Raw genomic sequence first — 12,079 nt, forward strand, 5'->3', positions numbered from 1 at the left:
GAAAAATATGCTTGCTCTATTTCAGCTCAGAGAATCATTTAAGGATCTCAAAAAGAAACTCAACAATTTGAAGTTTAACTATACTAAGAAAACTGAAAAAGCTCGAAATTTGAAAGTACTTAAAATACAGATTCAACAAGTTGATATGTGTGCTGAGAAAATGCAGGTAATATTAGAAATCTTAGTCTTGATGAAGGCTTCACTGGTTAAAATGTTCTGGCCTATGCCAAGCACACCAGACAGGATGCAAGGTATATTGTGAGTCTCCCTGTCAGTCATTGTGATCTCCTTTTTCTTGGTTGCTGACAGAGACGTTTTTCATTGATTTTTCTTCCTTTTATTCTTCCGTTTCCTCCAGTGCAATGAGCTCATCCTACTTCCTGACTTCCCTACGTTCACCTCCATTACTATCCTTTTTTTTTCTTTAACGTTCTATTCTTCCTGCTTCTATTCCTTCACAACTATGTGACTTCCCTATCCTTAAGAAACAAAACAAAACAAATGCCCCAGCAAAATTACTAACAAGAAATGCACTCTTGTTCCCTCTTGCATACCAGTTACGTTCTGGTCTTTCTCATTTCATCACGTAAGTCCCCAGAGCCTTTTTCTGCATTCAGAGTCTGAAGTGATTGTGCGCATTTCCACCTTTAGAGCCTTTCTAGCCTCACTCATTCCTTGTACTCATGTGAAACTCTTCTTCCTAAACCCTCCAATGACCATTTTAGTAACCAATTTATCTTCTAGTAGCCTGTTACAGCTAACCTTTTTCATTTCCCTTGCCCTGCCAGCTTCCTCCTCCACAACTCTTTCTTGAAACTTTCGATAGCTTCTGTGATTCTATTTTTGCTATTTCCTCTGCTATCATTGATTATTCCTTTTAGAATCCTTTTTTCTTTCCTGGGCATTTCATCCACAAATGCAAAATTAGATCACAGAATCATTGAAGTTGGTAGCAACCTACAGCAGGTTGTTTTGGGCTGTGTCTGGTTAGGTTTTGAATATTTCCAAGGATGGAGACTCCACAGCCTCTCTGGGAAACTTGTTCCAGTGTTTGACCACACTCACAGTAAAAAGTTGTTGTTTTGTTTTGTGTTTAGGTTTAAATGAAATTTCCTATATTTCAATTTGTACACATTGCCTCTTGCTCTTTCACAGGATACCACTGAGAAGAGTCTGGCTAGGTCTTCTTTGCTTCCTCCCATCAGGTATCTATGCACACTGATAAGATCTCCCCTGAGCCTTCTCTTCTCTAGGCTAAACAGTCCCAGCTCTCTCAGCCTCTGCTTGTATGATAGATGCTCCAGCCCCTTAATCATCTCTGTGGGCCTTCACTGGACTTGCTCCAGTAATTCCATGTCTGTCTTGTAATGGGGAGCCCAGAACTGGACACAACTCTCCAGATGTGGCCTCACCAGTGCTGAGCAGAGGGGAATAAGCACCTCCTAGACCTGCTGGCAGTGCTCTTTCTACCAGTGTACATTCTTTTATGTGGACAGCTCATGGAACATCTCCCTGTTTCAAATCAACCTCTTTCCAAACAAAAATCAAGGATGTTTTCTCAGATATCTTTTGGAGGATGTCATCAGCTAAACTTCAATATAAAGAAAGTGCTGTTTTTCAGCCCTCTCTCTTAACTGTCCCTGTGAGTTTATTTCGCCGCCATTATAGAAAATATCGCCATCTTAAAAAGCTTTAACAATGGTTATAAAGCAACTGAGCTAAGACTTTTTACTGCTATGCTGCTCAGTGTTGTCTCTGGTTTTCCTGTGTTCCCATATCAATATGTATTCATCATACATGTAATTAGCGTCATACATAGCTTACAAATTATTTGGTTAGGGCCTGTCTTTTTGCATCGTTTATAAAATGCCTAACACAATGAAGTCTTGATCAACTGATGAGACCAGTGTTCCCAGGATCTGAAATATATAAATGTTTATATGTGTACCATCTTATTGCAAAGTCCCCATGTCGTCTTTATACCAGACACTACCATCATAAAGTACTAGTATGAATATTTGTTCCTCTAGGTCTTTGCGATTATGCTAGATTGTCAGTGATATTGCTTGCATCAGATTCTTAAACCATATGTTAATACTGTAGGACATAAATGACTGTGATACTTAAATCAGCTTGAATTTAGTTGGAGCGAGACTCCAAAGTCTTAGTAATAATTTTTTTTCCTTTGCAGATTCAATGAAAGTTTTGCTCAGGCTTAAATAATATGATCCCATATCTTATTACTGCAGATATTTGTTTATTTATAATCTGAACATTTAACTCAATTCCACCTTTAACAAATATCGGTTATGTTGATTACAGTCAGCATTGTACTGGCTCTCCAGCTTCCTTTCCTTCTGAAATAACACCTTATTCTTATTTGTCATTTTTAAAGCACAGGACAAGAAGATAGGTTTGTAAATTTTTTCCCATGTGTTTTTACTTGTTGTTTCTAAAAACAGTATTTTTGTTGCAGTATTTAACACTGTTGCATCTTTCAAACAGATTCTCAAAAAGAAGATGGATAATTTAGAGAAGAAAGTCACTGGTTCTGTGGCAAACCAACCTAATGCTAAAGTCAAAGTCCTCTTAGGGTCAGTCAGTGAGTTACAAAAACAGCTGAGGGACTTTGGCAGAGTTGTGGAGGATTACAAGCAAAACCTGGATCTCATGGAGCATCTGCAGCAGATGATGGAAGAGGTACTAGTAAACATGAGATCCCCACTGTGGCTATGATAAGGAGCCAGGACTGCAGTAGATAAAAGTGCTTATCAGGCAAAATATGTGGCTTCCAAAAGTAGTAGCTTAGTGAAAATCTGGATTTTATTCTAACTTTTCATTGTAATTTTGTAGGGAAAAAACAGATGCAACTTTACCATATTCTTGCTCTTCTACACATAAGAATGGGATCTCCATCTTCATATGACATTCATAGTGATTCAATATATTAATGATCATACTTTTGAGCGTATTTTCTGTAAATGTATTGTAGGGTATCAGAGAAAGTGCTGCAAGGCCTTCTTTGGTAGTTGTCAAAGAGCCAGATCACCACAAGACCCAGTTTGCTAGTTGCCAGCAAGAGCTGTCTGTGTGTAAATCCAGAATGTAAATCCAGAAATAAAATGTAAAATATTCAGTTCCTTAACAGCAGCATATAAAATTATTTAATTTCTAATTGGTAAATATGTATATTTTTACTGAAGTGCAGTCTGTATAAGTCATTCTGGAGACTTCTCTAGCTTTATTTTAATATAGCCAAGGACAACCTCATGCATTGTCTTTTATTTAAAAAAAAAAAAAAAAAAAAGTAAGTTTGCAACAGTATTTTCTCTCTTGCCATGTTGTATGGGTGCATCTGTTGTGAGTCAAGCATGTTCCTGTCATCATTGTTTATTTTTAGAAATAGTTCTGTTCAGAAATCCACAGTGATCTAAATATGTGATGAGTAAATTCCGTTGATAATGGATCATAATTCTAAATTTTGGTCTAAAATAAGTTATCAGTGTCCAGTGATCTGACAATTGTGTCATTTCATATATTGTTAGCAAAACAATTTGGTAACAGTTGTGCATTTACATTTTTTTAAACCTTCCTTTTCTTTGAGGAAGAGAAATTATTTTCCATAGATAAACTTTAAATTGTTATTTACTCTAAAAGTGTAAAATGGCACCTCTTACTCAACAGTTTTCTTTCAGAGGATAGGCCCAGTCTTAAACACTGATTTTAATGATGATTAAAATTTGTAATTTGTTATTAGTTGCTTGCCATAAAGTTGCAATACAGATAATGCTGAAGTGAATAGCAGATTCTATCTTACCCTGTGTATTGTTAACCAAAAGTGATTATTAAGAGTATGTTTTAAAGCCCATTCTTGTCAGTAGAAGGACTCTCCTTAATGGTTGCTGAGAATAAACCCTGTTTCCCAGTAGACTAGATCTAAGCAACCTTGCTGTCTTTATGCAGGTATAACTGTGGTCAGGATGTGAAGTCTAGGGAATTAGCCAGATGGTACTCGAGAAAGAACTCAGGGATAAAAGATGTATTTGCAGAAACATTAACTAATAAAGAACCTCACTGTGCTTGTAAAATGAGCATGGATCTAGAGTTAAAGCGTTTAAAGAAAATGTAACAGCTATTAATGTTTGAAGCAATACTGGTAACAAAGAAATGTTTTCCAGGTTAAATTGTTATCGGAAAATTTAAGACATACAATATGTTACTGATTATTGAAAGTTTAAAGAATAGTCCTGTCTATTCTACAAAAGCTTGAACTGCTGAATTAATAATGATACAATTTTTAATAAAGTGTTTTTATCCTTCTGAATGCACCTCAGTGTCAATTTTGGTTTGAAGATGTGAGTGCGACAGTCATTAGAGTTGGCAAGTATTCTTCAGAGTGTAAAACAAGAGAAGCAATAGAGTCTCTCTACAAGCAATTCAATAAGTTTATTGAGCCTGCAGTGCCTCAACAAGAAGCAAAAATTCAGGAGATTACAGACCTTGCTAAACGCTTATATGGTGAGGAGCTGTCTGGCAATGTACTGCGTAAAAAACACAATAGCTTAGGATAGGAAGAAGCAGATTCCCAAATTGTTGATTTAAGAAGAAAATCCTATGAAAAAATCAAGTGCTGTGTTAGAGTATTGACTGGGAGAGATGAAGTATTTCAGAATAGATACTTAAAAAATACACATATGAAAATACTGAAAAGTATTCTGCATACGCTCTGAGATCGCCTTGAAATCTAAGCGTGAATGTCCTTGTAATATTTATGAACTTGGAATTTATGAACTTGGACTTAAAACTTCATGGCTTATGCTATCTCATAACAGGCAAGCCTTTGAAGTCAAAGAATATTACAAGGATATATCTCACTGCTGAGTGAATTTTTTACCATAAAAAATGTACCTGTCATTATCTAGTGATATTTGATTGTTAACTTTTTAAAGTATTATATTAACACATATACTAACAATATTAACATATTAAATGTTGACTGGGGGTCAACAAATTTGAAAGTTTGCTTCTCTCTCCTGTTCATAATGTTTAGGTAGTTGTTGAAGTTACTTTATCCAAAGTTAAAATATCTCTCCAAATGTGCAAGGATAACATGTAGCCTATAAAGAAAATTAGTAAATCTGATGAAATTTCACCAAAGCCAAACGGTGCTTTTAAGTTCCTCTGATTTAGTGTCAAAAAGTCTATTTAGAGAGTGCAGATTGCCCTTATTTTCTCTCTTGTCAATATTTTAAACACTCCTCTCTGTAAAAAGGAGCTGGGAGAATAGCTTCCTGACGCCAACTAATTAGGAGGACTGGGAGAAGGGACTGCTTTGTGTTAAGTCTTTGCATGGGAAAAGCCTTCTCCACCCCACTTTTTTTTTTTTTCTTATAATCAGGATCTAAGTGTCTCCTAGGTGTATAGTCAGGCTGCTAATTCAGGGGATACCTTAGGAGGCTACTGTCTTTTTAAGCAATGTCACTAACCAGATAGAAATAATTTTGATCAGGGAGAAGTCCAGCAGAAGACCCGCAGAGACTATGAGGGCCCATCTCAACTTAAGGTTGTAATAGGTAGAAAAGCACATTGCTCTGTATCAAAAAACTCCTTCAGCAAAACGAAACATAGAGAAAAATATAATTATTAGAGTATTTTAAGGCTGCAAAGTACATTGATTGTTAAACGTCTATTTGGGGCATTCAGTTTTACTTTTATGCTGCTTCCCCTTTGCAGGTATTGAAGAAGGAAAGAAGTACGCTGAAAAAAACATATCAAAGTACAACGAAGTGCTTAATTCTATTGATGAGTTGTATAGATCTCTGAGAGAATTTAAGGAGATTCAGGTATTTCTCTTTTACTTGGAGATTATATTGCAACTGCATCAGAATATCAGTTTTAGTGTCTGGGTCTACTGATCCAGACCAGATCCACTTTTAACATAAGATCATCAATGGTAGTATGAAACACTCGATTGTTGACTTTTCCAGACTTAGTTACGTTAGGTAATAATCATAAGGAATCAATGCAATGTTACTTATTAGTACATTAAGTACTCCTCCTAGATTTCTTTTTCTCTACTTCTTTCAGATCTGTTAGAACTTTCAAGTAACCTTTAGGAGAAAAAGTCACTGTTTCTTTCTTTGAGTATCTAGACAAATACTCTTCCATTTTTCCACTTCCGTTGGTACTGAAATATAGAGAGATGCCTGATCTGTAGAAGGCTGAACAACGTGGCTTGGCTTCTTATTTATAGGAAAAATCATCCCAAGAAACAAGTTGTGTTAAAATTGGTCATTTAAATTAGAAAAGCTTGAATTGTAACATAAATATTTAAGAGAACAACAACATTTTACCTTCATATTCTGATAAGCCTTAGTTAAGCATGATTAACTAGAACGTATCAGCTAAGGAAGAATTATGAAAAGGTAGCAGGTGGCAGATAGATTTCCTTAATAAACACTCAGTTTACTCCATCATCCACTCCAAAAAAGGTAATGCTCCAAAAATCTCCCATGTGTGACCATAGGTGATAGGGTAACTCTTTTGTGAAGTTAAGAATTCAGATATTGAAATATCCTGCTTTTGTTGATATTGACTGTTGCTTCACTTATCTTTGGTGGAATTATTCATTATTTCGCGTAATATGAAAACTGAGTAACACTCCAAGAAATTATCCCTTAATAAATTTAAAAGCAGTAAGAGATTCGAAAAGTACAAATGAGTTCCAAAAGTCATTAGAGAAATGAATGGAAAAAAATCTTGACAAGACTGTTAATCTCAATTTCTGAATGCAAGTTCTAGTTTAGAGTGTTCATAACCTGCCGGTTGCGTGAATCCGGAAAATCGATCGCTTTGTCTTATAGCTATCTGTCATTTTTTCCTAAAGTATCTGTTACTGATCATTGTTAAAGTCTTGATACTGGATTAGGGGATTCCCTTTGATTCTTGTGTTGGTATCACATTTTCGTTTACAAGCTCCACATTTGTTTTGGGCTTTTTTTTTTTTTTTTGTCCCTTCTGGAAGAATCTTTTAAGGGGACCCAATGTTATTTTGGAATTACAAAGATACATACAGCTCTGTAGTCAAGGGATGCCTAAAACTGATACATAGGGATGCACAAGAAAAGAAGCCCTGAGGGAAGGAAGCAGTGTCTTCCTTCCATGTATTCAGGAGCAAGGAGCACCTGTGAGATGAAACAATTTACTATATTGCTTTAAAAATCACCTTGAGCTTAGACAAAGCTCTTTTAAAACTTGTGCATGCCCTGTTTAATATTTTCTTTTTCTCCTCTTTCCAGAAGGGACTTCTCCAGAAAGAGATGTGGGAGGATAAGGTAGAAATGCACAGATCATGTAACAGGGGATTTTTGAGAAGGCAGGCTAGTGGGAAACTGGCAGGGCATGAAAGAGGATTGAGAGCGAAAGCAGGTACAAGAAATGAGAAGTGCAGAGGACTGCACAGAGAAGTACAGAAAAAGCAGGAGTTTGTTTTGGATTTCATGAAAACTTGCATTGCTAGCATAAAGAAACTTTAGTGTAAATGACAATTAGGTTTCTCAAGACTCCTTTCCCTGTCCACACATGTTATATAAATGCTATTGTCTGCAGAACAGGAGCCCCAGGATCTCAGAACAGAGCTTCATCCTTTGATCTGTTTTGCCAGCTCAACAAAAGCTGGACCATTTCAAGAGGAGTGAAATTTCAAAATGCTTGTAATATTTTATTTTATTTTGACTAATTTTGCTAGAGGTATCTTTCTTTAACAAAGAGTTGACGGAGAACACATTCTTTTTCAACCAGAACCATTTGTGCACTATTTACTGATTATTGTAACTTCTCGTTTAGATAATTCTTGAAAATTGTTAAAAGAAAAAACTAAGTCTAATCAGTCAAAAGTAATAGTATCAGAAGTGAATTCGCTGCAACAGAGAGTTATTTTCTAACTGTTTTCCAAATGAAATATGTTATTTTTACAGTATGTTGTATTTTGAGAGCTAAAACTATTTTACTTAAGATTTCTAGTGTATCTGACCAGTTGATGTCTATATCTTTCAATGGATAATTCATTCAGCAAATTATTCAGATAAATTGGTACCCTGAGTGTGGATTGCCATGACTATGAATTCAGTTTCAGTTCCTGTCATTTTTAGAGAGTAACAGAATGAAGGGGACATGACACATGGCACAATCACTCCTGATTTTACCTGGCTATAGAATTTCAGAGAAAACCACTCTTGAAAAAAATCCAAGTGAACAGTAAAGACTCCTTTTTGTGAGGAAAAAAACAAGATTGAATCGGATAGAATTTTTACATGTTTAATGCTAGAATGGAAAATAGTAAGATAACACTTTATTATAAGAACTTATTTAGAACTGTAACTGTAGTCCAGACAGCGGAAGACGTGAAATACATAAAACTAACAATGGAACTTCTGCTTTTCCTTACTTTGTACCGCTGTGATGTTTGAAATATCTAGATTTATGTTATGACAGTTTTAAAGGATTTGTGAAGTATTCATAAAATACAGTATGGTTTTCCAGATTTCTGTTATGTGTATACTTGTTTGTAAGAAGTTGTGCAGTCTTTGAGGTTTAAGCGAGGAATAAGTATTAGCCGAAAAGAATGATAAGTAGCTGATGAAAGCTAAGTTAACTCTATTCATAGTGGATATGGACTGTCCAGATGGGAAGTGGAGGGATGGAGTAAAAATCAAATACCAATGCCAATTGATATTTTGCCTGGCTATGTTTTATGCTTAGAAAATCTTTTCCCCTCACCACCTTCTAGACAAATTTGAATACTCTAGGCATTCCCAAATGATTCTTTCCTGTCCACAGCTGACCTGAGATCTCTCTGCTGGATTTTTTTTTTTCTTTATCCTCTTTTTTCTAGCAGTTTGACTTTCCTAATCCTTTTTTTTCCCTGAGTAAAAATTGTTTAATGTTCCTCAGATTCTTGGCCAATTGATTAAGGTCATTAGCCTTTGGTGTCCTACACTTTCCCCATTTCAGAAAAGTTCCCTTCAGCTTTAAAAAATTTAGTCTTTGCTTATCCTGGAATGAATCAGATTTGCTGAATATTTCTGCCATAAGTAATCTACACCTGTGCTGATGATATATTATAGATTAGATTTCCCTTTTTTTTTTTTTTTTTTACTATTGTGTTGTACAGAATACGTCAGTGTGTAATCACCAATTACTACCTTGCTTACTTAATATTCCTTTTACATTGCAGAAAGGTGAGCTTGCTGAAGAGATGGCTACTGTACAAATAGCAGAAACAGGAAATGGTAAAGATACATGTATGAATGTTATTAAAGACAAAGCAGGGGGACAAAGGCAAAAGGTTAGTTAGATTTTCTGAACTAGAACTCTACTTCTTAAAAGGCTTGGTGTACTGCTGGAGAGTTTATTGCTTTCTAGTCTAGAACCTCCCTTAGGAAGTGTGTCACTGATGTACTCGTACCTTTTGTTCCTCTTTCTTCTTCTTCTTTTTTTTTTTTTTTTTTTTTTTTTTTAAGTCTTTACCTCTCAATCAAACCTCATACTCTTCCTTACTGCTTTTATTTTTTTCAGCCTTCCTTTTACTCACCTTTCCATGGAATAAGCTGTGATCAGATGATAAGATTGATCACCTGTGAAACTAGTTTTCCATTTTATTCACCAAATTGTTGTTCCTGGTCCCGTTTCTCTTCCTTACATATATGTTGTGTTATGTGGCACTACCTTTCCTTTGCTTCAGGCTCTTTTTTCAGTGTTTCTTTGGTCCTATTACCACAGTATTCTAATGCAACCATCCACAGTGCAACCATTCCTCCTTCTCTCAAGGGAGAACAGACTCTGCTCTCTCCTTTCTAATCAGACTTACAGGATATGGAAAGTAATAAAGGGGACTACTGTTCGTATTTCCAGAACACTAATATTCATATTTCCCTAAGAGACAAGTTATAAATATATTAGAATTATAAATACTTCCCTCGGAGCTCAGAATTGAACAAAGTAATGGTAGGAATTATATTTTTTTCTCTGTTGAATTATTAAGGTCTTGAGCAGAAAAAAAAGTTTTTTTTAACATTTTTCTTTCAGGTGGGATCAGATATATTGCACTCAAATTCAGAAAGCATTACTGAGAAGAGAAACTATACTCTTCCTCCTTCTACCAACCCTAAACAGGTACCTGCTGTTCATTTTGATATTAATTTTTTGTAAATCAACTTGATGATAGATATTCTTGTGTACTCAAAAAAATTTTACCACTTAATTCACTACTACTCAGGAATGACTGATACTGTTCTATACAAATTGATGGGCTCAGATTCTTTTCTCATTTACACTATTACATATCTAGCGGAAAACCAACAAATAATCAGAATTGCTTCACTTTTGCAATAGGTGAACAACAGGAAAGCAGTCATACAAAAACAAGATGTAACATAACTACAGCTGTCGGTAATTCTGTATAACATCATGTCACGTATAAGCTGCACTGCAATTGGTATGATACTGTACATCAAATAAATAACATCAAATAATAAGTAAAACAATGTAGAATAATCTTTTTCATCCTTATTTCAAAACACTTTAGTTACCTTTTAATTGCCCAAATCCCATGCAGCAGAAATCATAAATAAGTTCTGAAGTATGGATTATATTTTGATGACAGTGCACAAAAGGAAACAAGATAGTGAAAGATTGTGTATGCATTTAGAAAGATGAAAACCCTAACAGTCATACATATTTATTCACGGATATATGGTAATTAAGTATGAAAGTTTTCAAATTGTCAGTGAATAAATGTAGTCTTAGAAATGCAAGCAATGCTGGAAAAAAGCTTAAAAGTGTATAAGATTATTTTGGCTTACAAAATATTTTAAAACCTTGGGGTCGTGATTTATTTAATTAAATGTAAATAGTGTACTATGTGAAATCTTCTGGTAAGTTAGGTTGGATGGTAATACATTTAAATCTTTACAGAGGAGGAATAAGTTGATAATTGTTTATACCTTTAAAGTTTGTATTTTGCAACCTGATAATGCAGACCAACACTACAAGACATTAAACTGTGCAGTTTTGTAGTAATTCAGCTAACATTAACATCCCCTTCATTTAAACACAGAATGTCTTCCTCTCCATGATGCGCCATAATTGAACTGAATTAACTTTATCTCCATTCCAAGTCTGGGGATTTCACCACTGAGTTGGAGCCCAGATTTCCCTCAAAATTTTGTGACTGTTCCAAAAAGCCATCTTCAGGTGCCTCACTCATATGACCATAGCCATATTTCATATTTTGCTAGGGTGCAGCCTTGTCAGTCCTTGCCAGACTGTGCCTGAGCTGCCAGGGGGAGAAGTCAAGGGAATGCGAAACCTCAGATATGAGCTATGGCAACTATGATACCTCCACCCTTTTCATCACTCCATACTTCACTTACAGAAGTAGCAGGTTCTTCTCACTAGTGTTTTTCTGTCTTATATTTCCATCCCTTTTGAGGAAAGGTCTGGCCCAGCCCCTCATTCAGTGGGCTAGCAACATCCAGTTTTGTCTGCACTTCTCAGAAGTTGCAAGCTAGTTTTGTTGTATTAATTTGCTTCAATAATAAATATCACGCTCTAAAAAAACAGCCTAGACCTTCTCGTGGTACATTCATCCTCATGCTTCCTTAATCCCAGGTGGCATACCAGGGCTGAAAGTCCTCCTGGAGGCCAAGCTTGTCTAACAGCATGCCCACTGTCACTTGGCATTCTTTTTTCCCTAGAGTCATTTTCCAGCAATCTCTGGAATAATTCTGTTCTACTTCCTGACCTCCAGATGTGGTGACTATGAAACTGGCAGCACAGCCCTGCATTAGGATCCTAGATTAGTTAGTGGAAGATTCCCTTCATTGTTGTGGCCTTCCCATAGACCCCCAAATGTACGTCAGTGTGCGTACATGTGAACAGACTCATTAGCGGGCAGAATGAATCTGAACCAATATAGACACCTATGCCCTATGATTTTTAAGTATACCTACTTAGAAGTTAATATTCTCAACTTCTTAATATTTAAGCAGATTTGATCTGTTAAATTTGTTAGTGCAAG

The 12,079-nt window shown here is 35.7% G+C and overlaps 1 protein-coding gene across 1 annotated transcript in view; it reads left to right on the plus strand.

The window, feature by feature from the left end:
- The window catches only part of CCDC141 (coiled-coil domain containing 141), a 93,620-nt gene that overhangs the window by 63,594 nt on the left and 17,947 nt on the right, over positions 1-12,079 (plus strand). Inside the window, 6 exon segments of the mRNA XM_068948403.1 lie at positions 26-166; positions 2,506-2,700; positions 4,335-4,518; positions 5,734-5,843; positions 9,236-9,346; positions 10,087-10,173. Coding sequence (XP_068804504.1) covers positions 26-166; positions 2,506-2,700; positions 4,335-4,518; positions 5,734-5,843; positions 9,236-9,346; positions 10,087-10,173 — 828 coding nt within the window.

Source organism: Struthio camelus, chromosome 6 (genome assembly GCF_040807025.1).
Source record: "Struthio camelus isolate bStrCam1 chromosome 6, bStrCam1.hap1, whole genome shotgun sequence".
NCBI classification, from domain to species: domain Eukaryota; kingdom Metazoa; phylum Chordata; class Aves; order Struthioniformes; family Struthionidae; genus Struthio; species Struthio camelus.